Source organism: Drosophila persimilis, unplaced genomic scaffold (assembly GCF_003286085.1).
Source record: "Drosophila persimilis strain 14011-0111.01,24,50 unplaced genomic scaffold, DperRS2 tig00000000-arrow-pilon, whole genome shotgun sequence".
Lineage (NCBI taxonomy): Eukaryota > Metazoa > Arthropoda > Insecta > Diptera > Drosophilidae > Drosophila > Drosophila persimilis.
In genome coordinates, this window is record NW_020825288.1 from 27,267,380 (window position 1) to 27,289,643 (window position 22,264).

The 22,264-nt window shown below is 46.9% G+C and overlaps 1 protein-coding gene across 4 annotated transcripts; it reads right to left on the minus strand.

Annotated features, from left to right (window-relative positions):
- Nucleotides 1–551: 551 nt before the first annotated feature.
- Nucleotides 552–18,806, minus strand: LOC6594172 (organic cation transporter protein). Of its 4 annotated transcripts, XM_026984237.1 has the most exons (8): nt 15,273–15,452; nt 14,276–14,587; nt 5,341–5,750; nt 5,022–5,274; nt 4,222–4,489; nt 3,700–3,991; nt 2,380–2,706; nt 552–2,316 (listed from the first exon to the last, which is right to left on the minus strand). In XM_026984237.1, exons 3-8 carry the CDS (start codon nt 5,734–5,736, stop codon nt 2,152–2,154), a joined length of 1,701 nt encoding a protein of 566 aa, XP_026840038.1. In that variant the 5' UTR covers nt 5,737–5,750; nt 14,276–14,587; nt 15,273–15,452; the 3' UTR covers nt 552–2,151. The 4 variants fall into 4 exon arrangements, with proteins under 4 accessions (XP_026840038.1, XP_026840032.1, XP_026840044.1 ...); XM_026984231.1 differs by lacking the exons at nt 14,276–14,587; nt 15,273–15,452 and adding an exon at nt 18,175–18,803; XM_026984243.1 differs by lacking the exon at nt 14,276–14,587.
- Nucleotides 18,807–22,264: the final 3,458 nt, after the last annotated feature.

The following is a 22,264-nucleotide window of genomic DNA, read 5'->3' on the forward strand; positions in this document are numbered from 1 at the left end:
CAGCTGTTGGCGTCGATCTAAATCCGTTAAAAGTTCGCGCGGCTCTGTTATAAGCACTGCAGAGGCACCGGCAGCGGCATCGGCAGCGGCAGCCGCTGCTGCTAAGAAATACGTAACGTAAGAGCGTGCCGTGCAGGTAAGCGAAAAAGCTGCCCGTAAAGCTCCCTCCCTCTGCAGCTGAAGCTTTTGCTTTGATTGTATTGCGAGTAGCGGTGGGCATGGATCGTGCTTACTTCGTGCGACATCGGCACGAAAAAACACGACGAAAATTCTATGCTGATGATCAGATTTTGTCGCCCTAAAATTTAATACAAAAAGTCCATAATCGATCACTTCGATAACTAGAAATATATACCCCCACAACTATTTGCTATTGAGACCCTGTCCATCCATAATTTCGAGAAACCTCTCCATTCCTTTGCCTTTCTGGATTGAAACCATTTGTAGTACCTTTTTAATTTTTATTTATTCATATATATATTTCCTTTTGACACTATAATATGCATTTTCTTAGCTTTGGTTTGCTTTTGGTAATTTTTGATTTACAACAATTTTCATATATATATATTTATTTATTCAAACTTTCTTGGGAAGAAGAGCGATCCGATCCGATCCGAACCGATCTGATCTGATCTGATCTCTTCTGCCGGCCTAAAAATTAACAATTAATTGATTCTCGGGTATTCCATTTATTTCGAAACTTAAAGAAAGAGTCTCTCCGGATCTTATATCGTAAGTACAGTAGACAACAAAACATTAAGCATAAACTATGTAAAAATAATACAAAATATATATGCACATCTTTGAATGGAGAAATGAGTATAACAATTCTTTAAGATACAAGATACATAAGTACAACAAGCGATTCAACAGATACTTTTATACGACGCGCATATGCATGTATTTCTTTGCTACATTTTATTTATTGATTTACATACACGCACACATATACATATACATATACATAGGCATACACACATATACATATGTATATTAATTAATTGTTAAATGCATTATATTGGAAATTTTGTTGTTCTGTTTCTTGAGCCGACTTTTGAAACAATAAAACTCCTCGTCCTCGGGGTACATGACTGTACTATATACAAATCCATATAATTGACCGATACTCACTGATGACTGATCTGCCCTATATATAGCACTATATAGTGTGTATATGTACGGATAGGACTAAGCATTAATTGACTACGATTACTAGAGATTACAATTCTCGAAGATTTATTTAGCCTCTTCTCTTCATTCTTCACTCTTCACTAATTGATCTCGCGTTTTGGAAAACATTTTTTATTAATAGACAACAAGAAGACGACGACGACGACGACGACAAGAAGATTATGTGTACGTTGAGATATTGACAAGACATATTGACAAGAATATAATTTGCGTGTGTGGGTGTCTGTGTTGTAATTAGATTAGCAATACTTGTGTACATGCATTAATTCAACAAGATATTCTATGGGATTTACTCAAAATTCACACAGAGTTCCAGTGGGGGGATATCTGTTGATAGACCTCCCCGAACTCTGTGGAAAAATTCATTGCCTTCGATGCGAACCGAAGTCTCGTTTGAGCTCTGGAAAGACACAGAATCTTCTACGGATTTTGTCAGGGTGGTATTTCTGTTGCTTTTTGCGGTTTGTGTTCCGATACTTAGAGACTATGACATAAGCTATAAGCCATTACGTTACATTACGCTTTAGTTTTAGTTTTAGTTGTAGTTTTATTAATTGTTAAGATACTCGTACTCACTACGTGCTACGCAAAAACAAGGTCCTGCCTGACATTCTGTGACGTTCTAGCGTTCTAAATTGGCATAGATCTGGACATTCGATTGCTCGATTACCATTCGTACAATAACTGCGTGTCAAATCGATTTGGTTTATCTATTTATCTGTGGGATCTGTGGGATCTCTTGGATCTATTGGATAGAGGTGGCTTGAGGCGGTGGATATGTCGACTCGTTACAGGTTCCAGGCGCGTGGCTGGGCTAGGGTCTGTACTTCTCTTCTTCTCATCATCAGCTCATACTTTGGACCAGCCAAAATATATTTTGTTCTTCAGGGCGGGGGCACAGGTAGAGGCAGAGGCAGAGGCAGGGCAGGGCAGAGAGGCTGGGCAGGACAGCAGCGATTATTACACCTGCTTGGCAGCACTGGCAGCATTCTGATTGCCACCGCCCGATCCCGAGTTGGCAGCATTGCGTCGGACGGCCGTCGCGGGCAAAAAGAGCACCACAAAGCCCCCAAAGATGCTCCAGGCGGTGAGCAGAGCCATCAGCAAGTGGCCCTCGATTTTGTTCTGCAGAAGGAGAGAGTCATCAAATGATAGGATTAAGGAGGTTTTGGGGTACCCTTGGCTTACCAGCAGCGATATATAGGGTGTCAGGATCAGGGCCAATCCAGCGGCCACGTTGCAGGCGCCCACGCCGACATTGCGGATGGCCGTGGGATACAGTTCGGCGGTGTAGACCGGCATGATGGTGTTCCCGGCACTGATCGTGAACTTGCCCATCATCAGGAATGTGATCTTCAGCCAGAGTATGTCCTCGCGCCCCTCGGTGATGGTGGCGCAGAAGCAGGCCACGCCGGCACAGAAGAGTGTGGCGCAGAAGAGCCACTTCTTGCCCACCTTAGTGATGATGTACATGGCCACGGCGATGGCGGGTATTTCGACTAGGCCAGCTAGCGCCTAAAACATTGGGGGGCAAAGACCGGGGACTTCTGTGAGCAAAAAGTTGTCAAGTGTCGGCGGGGCGCACTAAATCAGAGCGCGGCATCAAAGGTGCGCCAGCAAATGTCAAAATAAATTATGCAATAAATTAGCTGAAAAGCCCCTCCCACTGGCCCAGGCCCAGGCCCATTGTCGGATTTTCCCGACAGTGATGAGCAAATGGCGGGGAAAATTGGTAAATCTGAGGAGGAGCGAGGGCTCTTTGAAGTGGGATTTCAGTAGTCTATCTTTAGATAATAGATAATCAAAGAATGATAGATCTCTCTATCCTGTAGGACCCCAAGTAACATTTAAATGATTTGTATATAGAAATATTGAAGATATTCCTTTCATCTCTGAAACTCTCTCGCCAGACAAAGCCCCCATTAATCCCTTAAACATTTTATAACAATCGAAAAATCCCCCGAAAACCAAATGCCAAACATGTTTATATTCGGTTTATTTTGTGCGGCCGGGCCGCTAATCCAAGGCCTCTCCGCGCCGGCAATCCCCGGACATTCTGCTGGCCCCCTGCCAGCATCCGAGACCCCCCTCCCTCCCCGACCCGATCCCATAAGATGGTGGCTGCGCGGCAGTGGCTGTGGGGGATTTGTCCATGGAGAGTGGAGGTGGGCGTGTGTGTGTGGGCGGGGCGTGGCGGTAAGTAACATCATAATTCGATTGTAAACACATTTTCACACCACCCTCTGGCCCGTGCACCAGGGAATTTTGACATGCCACATTCCGCATTCCGCGGAGAGGGAATGCTCTGCTGACAAATCCAATTAGACGGACATCATCCTCGCTGCTCTGACGAGTGGGCACTTAGCACTTGCTAAATGATTGCTTGATTGATCGGATGAAATGTTCCATCCGATTCGCAATCCTAAGTGGATTTGCCAGCGAGGATCCGTCCCACGCGGCGTATGCTTGATGCAAATTAAGACGGACTGATGCGAGGGCCGGACTCACCGAATTCAAGTAGACATTGCCCCCGAAGGAGCTCATGTTGAGGATAATGCCGTAGTAGACCAGATTCATGGTGAACCAAATGCAGAGGAAGCAGATGGTGATGCGCCGCAGATAGCTGGAGCGGAACAGATGCGTTATGTTCTGGGAGCTGCTCTCCTGCGTCGGCGGCGTCAGCTGGTAGTCCACTGGGAGCTGGCGTCCGTTGAATTTGGCCGCCGCCTCGATGATGCGACGCACCTCATCGACACGACCCTTGACCAGCAGCCAGCGCGGCGATTCCGGTACCACGAACCTGCAGGCAAAACAAAAAGAAAAATCAAATAAATTAGCTGGGAAGAACATGTGCCGCGGAAGAGTCTTCGCGGGACACCCACGCGCGCTGTTTGGGCTATTTATTCGTTGGTCTCTGATCTATACACCGCGTGCCTCTAAATACATATACTCGTCTGTGGAAATTCATTCGTTCTCCTCCTCTCCGCGAGATGTATTTTGTTTACCTTCCGAAATGGATTCGATTCTTACCAGAGAAAACAGAGGAATATTCCCGGCAAACCGATGCACAGCTGCAGGGCCTGGTAGTCTTGCGTGAGATAGGCCAGGCCAGAGATGATCATGTAGGAGATTGGCAGTGGAAAGAGATTGTACATCCCGGCGATGGTCCGCCACTTGCCATCCACATACTCGATGGCCAGAATGAGGGCCGAGTAGGTGACCGAAACGGACACCAGTCCGAGGAGGGCGCGCAGCGTTAGATACAGTTCGAAGGAGCTGCAGAAGTACAGGCAGAGACCTGCATGGATGGACGGAAAGACGAAAAGATACTATAGATATCTGTGCAATGTTCGGGGAAGTAAATTTAAGGATCCCTCTTCATTAGGGCTCTCCAATCAACCATGAACCCTTGATTCAATGTTCGATTTTACCTGAGAGCCCGAGCTCCCAGCATCCGCTTCCGCATCAGAGACGTGTGCAGGCCACACACGATTCCTCATTAGTAATGTCCTTTTGAATGCAAATTCCAATTACATTGTACCAGAGATTTAATCAACAAGGACAACAAGGCACTGCGCTTGCGGCAGCCCCCAGTCCGTGCCCCAGTCCTGAGTGCCCCACGCTGTGCCACTCGACGTGTGCTGACCCCCAGACATGGCCAAGTTCACAGTCGAATGGGGGGGCCGGAGGACGGGACACTCATCCATGGCCAATGTCATGATGACACGTTGAAGGTGAGTGTGGGGCAGTGTGGCAGATGGCCTTTAAAGGCCACAATGCGCACACAGGATAGAGAGAGTGGCTAGAGAAGGGGGAACGGGGGTACCCACCGAATATGGTCTGCAGGATGGCCGATATGAAGAGCATTGTCTTGCGGCCAAACTTGTCGGACAGATAGCCGGAGATGATGCCACCTGTTGCCACGCCCAGCAGGAAGAACATCTCGGCCACGTTCTTCAGGTGCTCCTTGTCGCACACCAGGTCCCACTCCGACGTCCAGGTGTTCCCGACATTGTCGTGCGTCTCGTATTCCCAGCTCTCGCAGGCCACCAGATTGCCCACGCTGGCGACCACCTCCGCTGCCTGAAAGACAGATAGAGAGGGTTTCACTTGAGTTCTCCAGAGGGATGAAGGGACTGAGGGACTCACCTCTTGCAGCGTGGTATCATTCGCCAGGCTGCTCCAGCCGATGCCCTCCCATCGATGACAGTTGTCGTTGGAGCCGCTCAGGTTGCGCCACTCGTCGACGGGCATCTGCTGCAGCTCCAGCGGCCGCTGGCACCAGAAGTCCTTGTTGGCCGCCTGGTACACCGACGAGGATATGTGAAAGGTGTTGGGCACTTGGAAGAGCGACAGCAGCACCGTCATCAGCAGCTGCCACTTGCCGTAGTGCCCCATCAGGTCGCCAATCACATCGGTCTCGTCCTCATCCTCCGCGGGATTCCGTCCGGGGGACGGCGACTGTGGCCTTGCCTGCTGCTGCTGCTGCTGTTGCTGCTGTGCTGTGGGCGGAGAGGCGGTGGTTGGTTTGCCGGTGTTGTGCATGATGCACACAGGAACTGCAAAGAAGGCAAGGGAAGATTATAGAGTGATGAGATTAAAGAGTGCCAGGGAAGTTCCCTTCAAAGAGACTCCCCCATCTTGTATCCCAAAGATTAAGAGTGGAACATGCAAATAATTGACTTGATAGATGCCGCCAAACTGTGGCTCCAACTGGAGCACTGGATCCCGTATGGGAGAACTCATTTTATTGCCCGTGTCAGTGGCACACAAAGGAGCAATTAGTTAAGTGGTCAGTGACTGGCCATAAACCAAGTCCCGGGGTCAAAGGCAACAGCACATCCAACAGCCTCTCAGAAACAGCCAAAGGACGAAGCAGAGCAGGAGCAGAGCCAGATGCAGTCAAGTCAAGCGGGTCTATTTCATTTATTAGAACTGGTCTACCCCTGCCCCCTGCCTCCTGCCCCCGGCCCCCTGCCTGGTCCGGTCATTGGTCAACCTGCGTTCGATGGAATTCAATCACGTTGGAGGCGATTAACTACAGCGAGGCAGTGGCCCTGCCACAGCGAGGCAGGCAGAGGGCAGCGGCAAAAGTTGTGTGCAGAACAGAGAGAGAGCTCTACAAAGTAAAAGAATAATAGCCAAGATTTAATGTAATTGCTTGGGGATGGGAGCTGGGGGGCCGGGTCCAGGTCCTGCTGCTGGTCCTGTGGCTTTGGCTGTGGGATGTTCGTGTCCTTTTGCTAGTTGAACTTTTTTTTTGTTCCTGCGATTCGATTCCATTCCTATCCAATGTCCCTGCCCCTGCCCATCTCCCTCTCTGTTCTCTGTGCTCTGTTTGGCCTTTTCTTTTTGTGGCCAGCCAGTCAGCCAGAGGCTTTTGTAGCGCATTGGCTTTGTCTGGGATTTGGCACGGAATGAGTTCATATATAGCCCAGAAGTCCCAGAAGTCCTAGAGCAGAGCCTCAGAGCTTTGCCTCTGGCCAGAGCCGAGCCGAAGGTATCAATGCCCCAAAAGTAGGCAACAAACAAACTTTTGCCTGCCCCACACTCCCTCCATATCGAATCGAATCGAATCGAAATCACTCTCGGCTTCTAGTTAGCCGCCTCAAATGCTGCTTAATCCTTTTTGTTCTGTCGGTTGGAGCTGTTCATATAATTAAGCAATTTACTGCACGTCAATGGGGACTTTACTGTTGGGGGTAGGAGTAGGTCGAGGATTATGAGTAGATTCCAAGTTCTATTCCATTCCACTCGATCTGGTTGCCCTCCCACTCCTCACACTCTTAAAACTTCTCAACAGAGTGGCTAGCAAGCGCTCGCCTCTCTTCTCTCTTTACTTATAGAAACGAATGAAAGCCAAGCTTCGCTCTCTTTGTCCCAAAGCAGTCCGTTCCAAAGAGCAGAAGAGAGTCGAACTTTTGCAGTGTTTGCAAGAGAGCACTCCACTCCCGTTGCACTGGAAGCAGAGAAGACCAAAGAGGGAGGAGTAATGAAGCTAAGTTAGGGAATGATCGGCCGACTCTCTTTCGGGTCTTTGACGCCATGCTTGATGAGTGAGATAACAACGAAGTTTGCTCTTGTAATGAGGAAAATAAGACCCGAAAAGAGCGCGCATTGCGGTAGCGAAGCGAGCCGCCTTGTATAATTTCATAATGATCGGGAATGAAAAACGCTCTCGCCGAATGGCACTTCCTCTTGTCCCGCCCTTTTAATCCCTTTCTATTCCTTTCGGGCCAGGGAAATAAAGTGTTAATGTGAATGTTTTACAAATTACTCAGAAAACATCTTTGAGGCACTTCTTAGATGAAAATGTCTATACAAAAGGGAGGTAAAGCATCCATTAATCTCTTCTTCCCAAAAACAATCCAAATGTTAATCCAAAATACACCCAAAGAATGAAGATTCCTTCGATATGAAGCAAACGAATGAGTGGAGAGTCCGTGCATCTCTTGCATAATTTCTTCCTTAAATTTCTCTGCTGCCCCTCTCTTCTTTTTCCACCTTTAAAATGTTCCCTTTTATTTTATACGAGAGTTTATGTTAATCCGAAAAGCCAAAGCCAGCAACCTGTCGATTCGACAATATTGTTTGATCAGGCCCACCAGCAATTATTGGCCTGCCTGCCAGCCAGCCAGCAAATCCATGAAACAGGATGTGTGGCATGCCCCAGAGATGGGTGGCAGCGTAGCTGGTGTGTGACCAGGGGCAGCGGCGACTGGCAGCTGCAAAATGCAATTAGCGTTATTTTCAGCGTGCCACCAGATTGCACATACACGCCTGCCACCAGCGCCGCAACGCCTGCTGTTGCTGCTGCGAGTTGAAGGTAAATGTCGCTGGGGATGCGGATGGGGAAAGGGGAAGGGCATGGTGAGTGCGGCGACGACGTAGTTTATAGCATTGAGATTGAGCCGTTGAGCCCACAACGCGACAACGAGACGACCTTCAGCAGACACCAGCAGTAACAGCCAGCAGTAACAGCCTGTCCGGTCCCGTCCCGTCCTGTCATGTCCTTCCTGGGCAAACTCCGCCGCTGACCAAAACCTAATCCCAACTGCAACTACAACTGCAGCCAAGGATATGCCAGCGGGTGGCCCATAAAATTGATAATTAATTATCCTGCCAGGCTCCCCCACACACAGCCCCCCCAGTGGCGGGTCCTCTCGACTCCATTCTTCTGCCTGCGGCTTTTCGCGGACACGCTTCGCTTATTCCCTGTTTACAAGTGCGTGAAAATGTGCGCTCAACTGCTTATCACGCGTGAATTTTACTGCCACAGCCACAGCATCCACATCCACATCCCCAGGGTGGGGGAGGGAGTGCCCCCTGGCCACTGGCCACATATGCTAAATCTCCCCAAACCTAAATGCCAGGGAATATCTCTTCCGGCCCATGGACATATGCAAATTTAACTCTCGACTCAGCGAGAAATGTGCCAGAGGGATTGATATGTGGAGGGGCGGAGAGGGAGATAACTCGAAGAAGAGTTATGGGGATCCAAGTAGAGGGGGGGGAATGAAATACTGCTCCGAATCCAGCAACCAATGAGTGATTTATTGGCTACCCAAAGCCATAACTCTTCATTAGCTTAAACTATAAAAATGTTTCTCTAATTTCAGGAATTTAATTCAATTGAAAGCCGATCTATGAAAGGTGAGTGCCACATCCGACTTGACCGTTTATTCATCGTATATTTGCATTTACAACTAGTTCCACAAGCGATTAATGAATGTTTTATCCGTGACAAAGAATAACTGGTTCAAATATTGCACTTTTATTAGCTCTAGATGGGAGGAAACTAGTTCCCTCTTTTGTATGCATATGAGAGGGGTATTCCAGAGGAGTAACCCTATTTCTATTCACACCAGTGTAGGGCCATGCAAATTGTTTGCTAATTACATTTACATATTGAACATAGTGCCCCATAAAAAGCCAATTACTCGGCGCACGATCAGACAGACACATCTGCACATGGGTTCCCATGGGATCCGATGCGGATGCGTCTGTGGGCGCTCGATCTCTTGACACGCTCCACCAGCGCCACCTCCACCTCCAGCACCAGCGCCAGCACCAATTGAATACGATCCACACGCTGCTCAAATAATGATTTGTTTCAATTGAAAATTCAATGCCAACGCTCCCCCCCGCTCTCCGTCTTTGGCTATTAATAATTTGCTTAGCTCTTCCATTCCATGCCCGATGGTTAATTAAAAAATATGGCAAAAAGACAATTGCCAGAGGGAGAGAGAGGCGAGACTTTTGCATAAATATGTTACGAGTATTCTGGGGGAGAGAGAAATTCCACATCTCAGCAAAATGAAATCTAATTAGTGGGTTTTTCGATGGTAATTTGGTTAATTCTGTTTTAGAGGTATTTTTCTCCCTCTGGGAGCACAGAGTATTGTTGTAAGACGGGTTGTAAAATGTTGCTTAAACACCTTCGTAATTGCCGTGCAAATTGCTGGAATTTCCTTATCTATCAGAGAATTTAATGCTTGATTATATGATAGGAAACTCCAGAGTTTTATAATCATCGAAAGTATTATATAGTTCCGACTTTGTACTTGAACTTTTGCCTCATAAATGGCATATTAATAAGGCAAAGACTCTCTTCGGATCATACCCCATTTTCTGCTTGGTAATACTTCCAAAAAACACAATGACAAATCGTTTGGTTAGGGGCTTCCCCTGGGCAATTATCAAAGGGGTTGGGTGGGGTGGAAAGAATCCAAGAAGAGAGAAGCCGAAATGTGCTAAATATTTGTAATACAAAAGCAAAGCGTTTAGCTCTGGGGACATCCCATGGGGCGTGGTAGGCAACGGGTACGGGGATGGGGATGGGGATGGGGACGGGGTAGATAGACAAATTGTCGCTGTAATTAGCAGTCATGCATATAAAAGTGCATTCACTTTCATGAAATGATAGAGAGCGAAACAGAGAGAGAGGCAGAGAGATGTCGGAGGGGTGTGCGAGGGGGGGCAATGATAATGATGACGCCTGCATCTGTATTTCGTACACTGAGGGAAAGACAACGATGCCAAAATGTGATTCGAAATGAGATTTTGGCAGCCAGGAACCTGTGCATCGAAGAAAACGTTTAAATTTGTTTCACAATTTTAAGAGTAGTAATCCTAAGTTATCCAGAGATACAGAAGAGGAAAATACAGTTCCCAATTGGTGCTCTGGGAGCTCCAGCTTCTGGCATTCATTGCCTTTTCTCTCCCAGTGTAGGAGCCACTCATTCGGTGACGTTGCACACAGCTAATTTGCACATTTATAGGATTTGATTTGTTTATTATGCATGCAGACTGCCGCTGCCGCTGCCTCCGCAGGGATTGGGGCACTGGCACTGGCACTGGCTCTGGCTCTGGCTACGGCTCTGTGGGTGTGTGTGGCATGAGGCAGGCTGCCTGCCAAGTGGGTAATAGTAATCTTCAGACACTTGCACGCAGCAGTTGCAGCGGCAGCAACGAGCTGCGCTTCCGTTTCGGCGACAAGTGTGCGATGAGTGGAGGATGAGTGACGATGGGGATGATGGGATGATGATGATGATGGGACATCCATGTACATGGTATATCCCGCCGGATGGAGGCCCGTCGGGCATCTCGCCCCCCACCCCCCGCCCGCTGCCATGCCCCACTTCATCGCTTGTCAGCCTAATTGCAGTCGTGTGACAGCCGCCTGCAAAGATAAGCGGCAGCTGAGGCAAGCCAAGGCAAGGCAAGGCAAGCATCTGAGGCCACAGCCGCCGCAGCGGTGTGCAACGGGGCGTATGCGCAATGCCTCTGTGCCTGTGGAAATTGCATTTCGTGGCGGAACGGGATGACTGGTTCTCTCCCTCTGAATAATGGAAATCGAGCCATGGAAATTTAAAATTCGATTTTCGCCCCACGCACAATAAACTTTATAGTATAAACAATTCAACTTTCGACACGTACGTGCTGCTCTCGGTGCGATCTTTACCTCATCGATGGCTGAGATTTTATGACTTTCACGCCTCGCAATTAAAGCACAATTGATTACGGCCCGGCCTGGCCTGGTCTGGCCTGGTCCGGCCTTTTGGCTAGCAGTAAACAGCAACAGCAACAGCATTAGTAATTATATAAACAAATTGGAAAATTTAGCTGCTGCCTGTTGGGCCAAGCAAACTATTGCGACTAATTGCCCCCGCCTCCGCAGTAAATCAGGCAATAAATTCGCACACATTTTGTGCACAATATTTATGCAGAATGTTCAGCGTTTTATGGCCCGGAAAAGGCGAGAGAAACCTCTAAAGTTTCCGTACAACTTTGACGGGGGCCACACATTTTCCAATCACATAACGATTTTCCCGGGACTTTTGCTAGATTTCAGCGGAGAATGGAGATTTATATAAACACTAATTGGACGAGGAATTCGATCCTTCAAATGGATATTTCTTACACAGAAAAAACCATATTTTATTACACACTTAATCATAATTTATAGACATTTATTTCTCATTTAATAAACACATTCCAAAGGCATACAAATAATTTATTAATTAAACACTAAATTATATGTAGATATTCCTTGATTCTTAAGCCATAAAATTATGTGAATTCCGAAATGAAACTAAAGGATAAAAGTATCCTTTTTCCAAATGAATTTCCACGCTAATGACCAATAAAAAGAGGCGAGCCATAAATTCCAGAGAAATCAAATTAGGAAACGAAAAACATTTGTCAGCAATTTTCATATCACTTTTCCCCCAAAAACATTTTATAAGCCCACAAAGGGCACACACACACACACACACAGATTCGATTGCCTGCCACAAATTGGTGAAGGCGGCTCCTCGACAATTTCTGTGTGATCGGATTTCATAAAATGGCAAATTTTTCAACCAATGCCAAAATCATTACAATGAAGTGTCCTTCCCTTCGAGGACTCACAAGGATCAAATCAATTTACGAATCAATTGAACAGCCAGCAGCCCAGCAGCCACAAGAGCCACATTTTAAAGTTTTTTTGTGGTTCGGTGGGGGCGTGCCACAAGTCCTGCCTCCCGCTTGCCACACATGTATGTGGCTTGATATATTATGCAAATTTCAGCTACCTTTTCATCTCCTTTTCGCAACAGAAAGCATTTCAGAAAGCTGAAAACTGTTCATCTGCGGATATCTTTTATTTAGCAAAAATTACATAAAAAGAGACAGCAGCCACGCAGGGGGCTAAAGGGGGCTACAGGGGGGTACAGGGGGGGTAAAAACGATTGCAATATGGCAATTCCGTTTCGTTCTCGTTCACATTTGAAGGGTCTTTACAGGCATCCTTCCGCTTGCCGCCCAGCGTTACTGCAGCTGCTGTTCCGTCCCGGTCCAGGTCCTGTGTCCTGTGTCCTCTCCACTCTGATGTCCAATTCGGTTGAGTGGAGTCCGGGGCTGGCTACAGTTTGTTGCAAACATAGTCCCAGTTACAGATAGAGATAGAGAGGTAGAGGATACAGCCGGACAGTCTGAACAGAACACAGAATATAGGTCATCAGCCATGGACAGCAGATACGATGCCCCTCATCATCAGAGAGAGAGAGATAGAGGGGTATATGCTTTGAAATGGTTTCTGCTTTAGGATCATTCGCATATATTTCCCTTCAAAGAAAGGGTATTCCTCAGACCGCCAGAACTCTTCCATCTTTTCAGTTTATTTGGTTTCTATTTAGTTTTTACTTTTAATGTGAATCTGTGAGTGGATGTTTCAGTGAATGCTGCCGCTGCCTCTCCCCCTGCCGCTGATCCATTGTTGTCAACATGAATTCACAAATCTATTACCATTCCGACTGATGTCTGATGCTGTTTTTGTTGCTGCGGAGAATGGAATGACGATGATGACGATGACAAGTCCTTCTCCTCCGTTTTTTTGTTGCCACTGCTGTCTTGTTAATCGAGTAGCAAATCGTTTGGCAATTTCAAATTTAGCCAAGCTAAGCAGCAACAATCCTCCTCTCGGGCCTTTTTTTGATTAGAATTTCAATTTCAAAGTGCTCACTGATTTGCTACTTTTATGCGCTTCCAATCAGCGGCAGTGGCAAGCAGCCAGTCACCCGGTGGGAGGGAGCCAAAGCATCCGGACGGGCATTAGCATAACCTCAAGGCCGGAGCAGGGAAGATGGGGGTAACGAAGGGTCGGGCTGGCAGACCGGCGCCAGGTGATTGCCAGGAAGGCACTCGTTCTGTTTGTTGTTTGCCGCTGGAATTGTCAAGATATTCCCATGAATATGCTTCTGCTTATGCTTCTGCTCCTGCTTATGAGCAGCTCAATATGTTTATGTTTGTGGCGCTTGGGTGGGGTTGGGTATTCACTTTCATGGGGTGTCGGGTGGAGCCCGCCAGCAATTTTCGATGTAAAACTATACTTGAAATATTGTGGGAATGTGTAAGCCAATTGTTATATAATTCTTTGAAATATAAAACAGAGATATTCATGCAATTCTTCGAGTTGGTATACTAGGGCTCCTTCTAGCTCCTATGTTTGTGGCCTAATTTTAAAGACAATCTCCAGGCTTTATCCCATTTATGGACACAATTTTCTTAGCAAATTCCAGATACTTTGGAGGGCCCTCTCCCCCCCTCTCTGACCATTCCTGAGAGGGCCTAAAGCGGGGGCTTCAACAATCTGTCAGGATAAAGTCATTGTCGTTGTCATTGTTGTTATCCTCATTCCCATTGTTGCTGTCGTTTCTTGTTGTTGTTAGAGCCAAAAACAAATAGACTCGAAGGAGAACAAAAAAACAAGAAAAAAGCAAAGAACAAGGAGTGGAAGATCCCACTGCCGCAGCAGTTAATACCCTTTGAAGGTTCTTCGGTGCAGTCGAAGATGCTGTCTTTCTGTGCTTTGCCAAACACCTGTTCAAAGGCATAGTACCCCCCCGACAACAAAGTGTATGGCCAAAAGACGCGCAAATAAACAAACAAAGGAGAGCAAAGCAAATGTCGCTGGCGGCACGTCCGCGAGGCAAGGATGCCAGGATGCGAGCTCCAGCTTCTCTGCCGCGTTGTCAACGTCACGAAGCTCTCCGTGCCGCGCCGTGCCGTGCCGTGCCTCTGTGTGCCGTAATGAGCTTACCTTATGGATATACAAAACAAGTTGCCACTGGATGCTGCTGTTGCTGCCACTCCTCTCAGAGCTTGGCCTGCAGCCAGCACTCTGCTGCACAATTGGCAAGGATGCTGGTGATTTCCTTAGCCCGCTTCCTGTTGCTGCTGGTAGTGCCGCTTCTCAGAGTACTTCTTGGAGTTTTGGTTTCAGTTTGAGTTTGAGTTTGGTTTTGATGATGATGTCTTTGGCGCGGAAATCCCTCGCACGGTTGTCGCCTCGATTCTCCTTTTTTTTTTTTTGTTTGTTCGTTTGTTTGATAAATTTACGGCTAAGAGCGCACTAAACGGAAACAGAGGCATAAAATCAGTCAGCACTCTCTGGCAGCTGCTGTTTGATTTTACGAGCGTCTGCTGCCATTACGCATACGACACGCGGTACCCGCCCCCAGCGCCCCACCTGTCCGCCCGTGCGAGACATTTGTTTGTTTTTGTTTTTCTTTTGGCTGCATTTCCCGCATTTAATTATTGCATTTCCCCAAACAGAGAGAAACGAGAGCGAGTGGCTGCTTGGGACAGCCATCACTCATACGCAGCGTGGTGCAGTGGCAAGTGGCAAAGTGGCAGGCATTCGCGCGCGCGTTTCCCAATTTGCAAAAACAAATGCGAGGGCCCATAGACTTGAATACAAATATAATGAAGTCCAAATAACAATCATGATAATGTTAGGGAAATTATGAAATTTTTGTGTGTGGGCCTTCGAGATTTATGGCTTGTCCAAACATTGTCTGGCCGTAGCGAAAATCATAAGTATCGGGCGTCTATATATTAGCACATATCTGTATATATAGCTAGAGCATCGTTTTGTTGCCACTCGCATTTGTTGCTGCTGCTGCTGCTCTTTTTTGTTTCATTTATTTAAATATATACTATGCGCACTCACGCACCCGCACCCGCACCACGGACACCGCGTGTCCCGCACTGGCAACCCGTACCCGTGCCCGTACCCGCTACAACGTTTGTCTTACACGAACAAAAACTCTTCCTGCTCTCGCACTATTTCCTATGCGATTGAGATTCAGAATGAGATTCCGACGGACGACGGAGACGGAGACGCAGACGGAGACTGACACACGGAGACAGCGACAGCGACAGCGACAGCGTCAGCGACAAAGACTCTCTGGGGGGCTACTGCTCTGGGGCGCTCCGCACACAACGACTGACCAAGAGCAACTGAACGCCACTCTCGAAAGCGAAGAACTTTTATAACCTCTCCTGCCCACGGCCGATGCCCGAGACGATGCTCGGAATGGACCATTCTTTGATAGCCGACATCGCGGCCGATGTTGGAGTCGTCGCGACGACTGCTGTCTGCCTGCTGCCTTCTGCTGCTGCTGCTGCTGCTGCACCTGATGCGCGCTCTCTTCGGGCTCTGTGCTTTGTCGGCCACTCTCTTAGTTCTGGCGCTCGCTCTCTTCGGCTCACGTTGGCGCGCAAAACTGTTGCTGTTGTTATTTAATCGCCGGCACATCGCCTCGCTCAACATTATTTGCATACCCTGCAGCCCAGGGGGAGTTGCCTGGCTTGGACGGTTTAGTTGTTGATTCAGGGAACCAATTAGGAGAGTGTTTATGGCACTGGCACGAAAGCGTATCCCCAGTTCTTCCACCACGATTGCCGGCTTAATAGCCGCCCCCACAGTTGGATTTCCGTACTGAGGTGTACTTTCGCACTCACAGTGTAAATCAATTGATGATACGGCTATCTCCGATCTGGCGCTGGCTGCAGCTGCAGCTGCAGCTGAGAACGTGTTGAGGTTCGGTTCGGGTGTCGATCGCCAGTCTGTAGAGGGAACGTGTTGGGCAATGAGCGCGATCGCTCAGCGCCCGTCCGGCTAATGCCTTTGTCCGTCGTCGGTGTGGTCGGGCGGGCAATTTGCCTGATAGATCGCACATCGCACATCGCATCAACTATAATTCTGACAATTTGTTGACACTTTTGTATCGTTGTTGGTGTTGGATCTTTTGTTTCGCTATACTTGTTGTTGTTGTTTTTTTTTGGGGTTCGTTCGCGTTTGATGATGATTATTTAATGGCAATTTACGCGATAGTTCGCCCACTTTGTTGGATTGTGTGTTATGATTATATTATTGATAGAGACAGACAGAGAGAGAGAGAGAAAGAGAGAGAGGGCGATCTGTTGCTGTCTCTGAATAATTGTTGACGAAATTCGGTTTCAGCTGGTGCCTCTTTATGATTGATTTATGAGTGGGGGTCTCTGGGGGTCTCTATCTGCCACTCGTTTATTGCGGGCTTGTCTCATTACGCTGAGCGCTGCCAGAAAATTATTATTATTTATTTACTTGGCATAAACCGACCGAAGACAAAGTTGTTATCGAAGATAACCGAACAGGCAGCCCCTTTGTACGGTTGCTAAATTGTTGCTAATTGAGTGCCATAAATGGAGTGCTAATTATGAAATCAAGTTTGAACAGATTTGGCAAATATGCCAGATACTGTATCTGAGAGATAAATTCCCCAACAACCCATGTATCTCTTAGTATTTTACTATTTCCACGTCGCAGTCGTACGGCCTGACTCATCTCATAGCTTTTCCCACAACCGAATTCCTACCGAATCATTACTCATACATCCTGTTGATGTTTACCCCCCTTTTGGGGACTGTCTCAGACCCCAATCAATTGCGGCACAATTCTATCGAAAACATTATAAATTTGTCAGCTTTTTGGTTGGGTTTTGTCAACGTGGAATGTTGGATGATTTATTGGTTTATCTTGGATTTGAATATACATGTATTTATTTTTAAACAGCCTATGAATTATATTTATAAAGAAATTGTTAGAGTGAAAGAAAAATTAAGTTAAAATTAAATTTCAATAAATTCCCAAAAAATACACAGAGCATATTGTTAATTTACTCACTACTCCTCCTCCTCCCCTTCCGTACAGGCCTTCCCACCCTTATCACTCGCATTCACAAAACCCAAACAGAATTTATCGCATGCGATATATGTCACGGAGGCGTGCCACATAGAGTATTCGTCTCTCTATTTAATCAGTTTATAATAAACGACAGTAAGTATTCAGTGTGTGGTTTGCTGTTGTTGTTCCCATAGGCTATTGTTTCTGTCTCTGCTGGCAAATAAAATGCAAATTGTGTTTGGGTTTATTTTTAATTCAGAAACCGACAGAAATAATTAACTATCGAGTGGAAAATGACACCGACACTGAGCTTTTATCAATGAAGCAAAAGGCAAATATAATAAAGCAGGAAGGCAGCGCCATACATTATCAACATAAACCAACAAAGGAGGGGCCCGGCTCCCATATAACCCATATAACCCCCATAGCCACCCGCAAAAGTTTCAGTTTCAATTTCAATTTCATTTTGAGTTTTGCATTTGTTGTTGGAGTTTTTTTGTTCGAAATATTCTAATTGGTTTTTGTGCTTGGCGCTACACGATTTCCATAAATTAAATGGCAGAAATATTTCGCATTCACATTTGATTAGGGGAGAACAGAACAGAGCACAAGGCAAAGTCCGCAGAGTCCCCCCGCCCCCCACTCCTCCGAAAGTGGCCCAACATTTTACACTTGAAAAAAAAAACAGAGGATAAACATTTAATGGGAACTTTATGTTTTTTAAGGAAAACCTATGCCCGAAAATGGTTTAAAAATATAAAATAAATATTTGCAGGACTCAAAAATCCTCAATGAATATCCTTTTTCCCTCCGTGTACCCCGCTTTGGCTTTGGCTCGAATGCAATGTGCAAGTGTCACTGATTTATGGCCAAGAGTTGGCCTGCGAGTGTGTGTGTGTGTGCCAGTTAGCTTGTTTTGACCAAGTTAACTGGTTTAATGGCCCAATAGAGTGAAAGAGTGTGTGAGAGAGGGGGGGTAGAGTACTCACTTGTTCCACTCCTCCGTTGACTCCGCTCCTGCTGCGACAACAGCGGCAACTCCAGGTCCCCTCCTGCCTCCTCCTCCTCATGGCTCTCAAGGCGTTTTGCCATTTTTTTGGTTTTTTTGTTTGTTTAATATTCGCTTTGATTAATGATTATATACTAATTATTGAGGGAATGGCAATTTCGATTTCAGTTTGAGTCTCTCTGTTTACCGAAATCACTTAATTTACGACTTGGCGCCAAGCACCGCGACACTCCACTCCACTCCACTCAAATGGCGCTCTTATCACACTCCTCCGTTGGTCTCTTATCAGCCGGCGGCATTGGTTGCTCAGAGGGGGGCTGAGTGGGGGGGGGTTTGCTATTCCTAAGTAGCTCTAGGGCACTCGATCGGCTGCTGCTGCTTCTGCTGCTGCTGCTGACCCACATAAATCACGTTCCAATGGCCCAAAATATTGGCCAGACGTGCTGGCATTCGCTGGCATTACACTCCACTCCCGTTCCAGCCAAAACTAGGGATCGTCCATAGACTGGGCAACTACTTTCTCGGGGCGGCTCTCCTAGTGAGACGCGACGTGCGAACTGTGCAACGGACGGTGGCTAACTGACTCGTACTCGGACTGGGACCCGGACTCTAGTTCTGATGCTATGCTCCGAGCATCGGGGCGACCGGCGTTGCCTTAAAGGCAGTCCAGTCCCACCGACTACCGAAAATAAAGCTTCCACTTGTTTGTTTTGTGTTTTGTTTTATAATTAACAGCAAAGACAAAAGGAATACGGAATGGAAGAGAGAGAGAGAGAGAGACCGCCAGTGGGAATACCCTCACAGAAGGCACAAGGCGAATGGAGGGAAATGCTTCGAACAAATCGAAAGTGAAAACAGTAATACCTTCTCATCAAAGGGGCCTAAGAGGTACCCAATAAAATCGTATTTACACGTCCATTGATCGACTCATTGGACTCGAACGAGAAACGCTCTCTCGATCACCTGCTGCTGGTGGGCAAACAGATCTCTCGTACTCATAAAGAAGACAGCCCTGCCTGCAGGTGACAGCTGAATGCCAGACCCTCGCGAACTGGCCCTCCGCCCATCTCCCGTTCCACGAGCGATATGATATTTGCCTTCAGTTTAGTCGATCCAAGTATTATCAAGTGATATTCGTCGGAAGATATGCAAATTCCCCCGCGAGGCGTGCTCAAGGTTTTCTCTGCCAAATCGAGGACTGGTTGTGTGGTTCGGGGGCCTTGGCATATTTCACTTGAATTATGGGAATCGTACTAATCGCATACGAGGCTTGCTGGCATTAAATTCCAAATAAAACAATCGTTTTTTAAGTGATAAAGTATATTTATCTGCTGTTCTTATTGTATTTCCTGCGGGCAAGAGTATGTGCTACGATTTAATAGGGAGTACAATTGTGTTTCTAGTCGAAGCTTCTGTTCGTGCTTTTACACGACACTTACCGTTGCTCTAATCGGTCTGCACTGCAGTCCCCTCCCAGCATTCGTAAACATATCTTATCTGCTCGGAGAGTAACTGTTAAACAAGAATGCATGTAAGAAGGCTGGGCTGCATCGCGAGAGTGCGCGAGAGGGGATCACTAGAGCGGGAGAGAGCGTAAGTCAGGGAGAGCCTACCGACGCCGGTGAGAAGACTCTCGAAAAAGTTGCACTGAATGAAGCATATCTCTAGAACGAACTCCTGTCGCTCCAAGCTTTTAGTAGAACAAGAATATTCCCTTTGGAAAAGCTCCAATCGCACATCGGAATAGACAGTTCTCCAACCCGATAACTCTGTTAAAAGCTCCCAGGAAAAGCTTTTCTTTCAAGCGCAAAACTCACCTCAGGCGGGTGTGGCGCCAAGGATGTTTGCTTTTCCCAGGATACTCAGGGATCTACCGTAACACGGCGAAACGGAACGTCAGGACTTAGCACGCATTAAATAACATCAAAATAAACAAACAATTTTCGCAGACAATTGCTTCGAGGTCCTGCCGCTAAACAGCCGCAACAAATTGTGGTTAAAGCGAAGCGACGTATGACGTAGATTGAAGTGGGTATGGGATGGTATGGGATGGGATGGGGTGGGGTCTGGTGGGATTATCCTAGCGGAAAAGTATTCTGCCGCGTGGGTCGTGTGCCGTTTCAGAGAGATTCATCGAATGGATTTGCTCTGGTTTGAATGCCAAACGCTAATCGATAGAAACCAGACAAAGGTCCTTCTTGGGCTGTGCGTCAGGCCAGGGCAGGGTGGGTGGCCTGTGGGCCGTGGGCTGTCGTCTGTGGATGATGGGTGAATGGGTGCTCTACCAGCTCTTGACACTATCAATCTGTTTTCTGTGCATTTGTTTGTTTGCTTTTTTGTGTGTGAGAACGAACTGTGTTTGATTCAATTATCACGACATGAATGCTTCTGAGATCCAGAGATAATCAATGGGAAATATCTTTGGAAAATACGAACATAGTACCACCGATTAGGAGTGCACTTTGTGCCATGGTTACTGGTTCCAGGAGTGATACTATTTCTTGTACTATTTTTGATTTCTTAAAGATTACTTGTTAATTTTAAACTACACTTTTTAATCTTTTCGATTATCATAATAGAAATACACCATTTCAAAGTGCGAAATTGGATTGGTTTTTAATCTTAAAAGTGACGTAGAATACGTGTTTACTGAATAGATTGAAAGATGGATTGTACTTCTATATTGATTCAAGGGGAGGTTCCCGTTCTACGGCCCAAACAATGGCTTCTATTTCAGGCATTTTTTTACGACACAAAATAAGGTATTCTGCAAAAACTTTTGGTAGGTTTTATTGGTCATTGAAAGAAGTAATTAATTAAATTTTGTTCTTAAACAAATATTTTATAATGGCGTCTCCAGCTTCCGCCAAAGTAGCCTCTCCTGGCAAGAGAGAACCCTTGAGACTTTCTTCTATCCCCAGAATACCCCAGGGATAAAGCCTTAAAGCCACTTCTTCCCACAAAGCTTCTCTCCGAATTAGCCTTCCAGCCAACTCTTTGCGTGCCTCCCTTCCAAATTAACATGTTCGGTTTGGCTTAGGCTTTAAGAACTCTTCAAAAATTACGCACAAATATGCAAATCAAATGAGAGTTGCATACACACATTGTATATTTGATTTATTTTATGGTTTTCCCACAGTCAGGTCAGGTCAGATCTCGGCGATTAGCGTCTTCTTCGGTGCGCACTCGTTTGAAATGCGATAATTTAATTGTGGCCCAATGACAAGTCCGAACCACATTCTAACATCAATCCATCCGCACAAAAAAAGGGGGTTGGGACGGGAGTAGCCGTACCCGTACCCGTACCCGTCCTCTGTAGGGCGGTTTTCCTGCCAGCGATTCCGAAAAGTTAAATTAACAATCGTGTTTACATTGGTTTGTAACAAGATTTCACTTAAGGATGTCAGCTTTTGTCCCGCCACCACACTCGCATTCCTATCTGCTGCTCAATCGGTACGGTTCCTGGGTACCTCTGGATCGTGTTCCGGGCACTTACCCTCCATCAAAACTGATTACTGTCATCACGGACGGACGCATGGTCCGGGGGGGTGCCGGGGGTACTGCGGAGTGTGCGCCGACGCGTGCTACAAGCAAATTTGTCTGGTAATGAAAAGGTTTGCGCATCCGCCCTGACATATTGCCGCGTCGTCCCATTGTTCGATTCGATTCTACGACTGCTCGGGATTTTCGCGCCTCGGGTTAGGGCACGCGACCGGGTCGTCCGCCTGGGCGGGCCATCGCTGGCTGAGATTCGGCGAGCACTTGGTCCCCGACGTAGCTAATTTTCGCGTAAACCAAAACATCAAATAAACATAATTCAATTTCAACAATTGCCCCGTGCGTGACTGGTGTTGACAAAGGCTCTGCGGCTGCTTCGAGTGGTTCCTGATCCTGCTCTCGTTTCTCCTTCTGCTGGGGGGTTCGTTCTGGTTCTGGTTCGGGTTCGGGTTTCTGGTTAAGTTAAATGATCCGTGAAATGTAGAGCATTGACTGCTATCTCCCATGGCTGTGTAATTGTCCTGATCCCGTGGGAATGGAATCCGACTCCAGTTGCTCTCCGATCAACAGGT

Excerpts from the sequence above, each read along its gene's own strand:
- LOC6594172 (XM_026984221.1), bottom strand. The coding sequence starts at position 18,277 with ATGGCAAAACGCCTTGAGAGCCATGAGGAGGAGGAGGCAGGAGGGGAC. Across the intron at positions 5,751-18,174 it reads TCAACGGAGGAGTGGAACAA|TTCCTGTGTGCATCATGCAC; the intron begins GTGAGTACTCTA and ends CCTTCTTTGCAG. Across the intron at positions 2,707-3,699 it reads GCAATGTCTACTTGAATTCG|GCGCTAGCTGGCCTAGTCGA; the intron begins GTGAGTCCGGCC and ends CCAATGTTTTAG.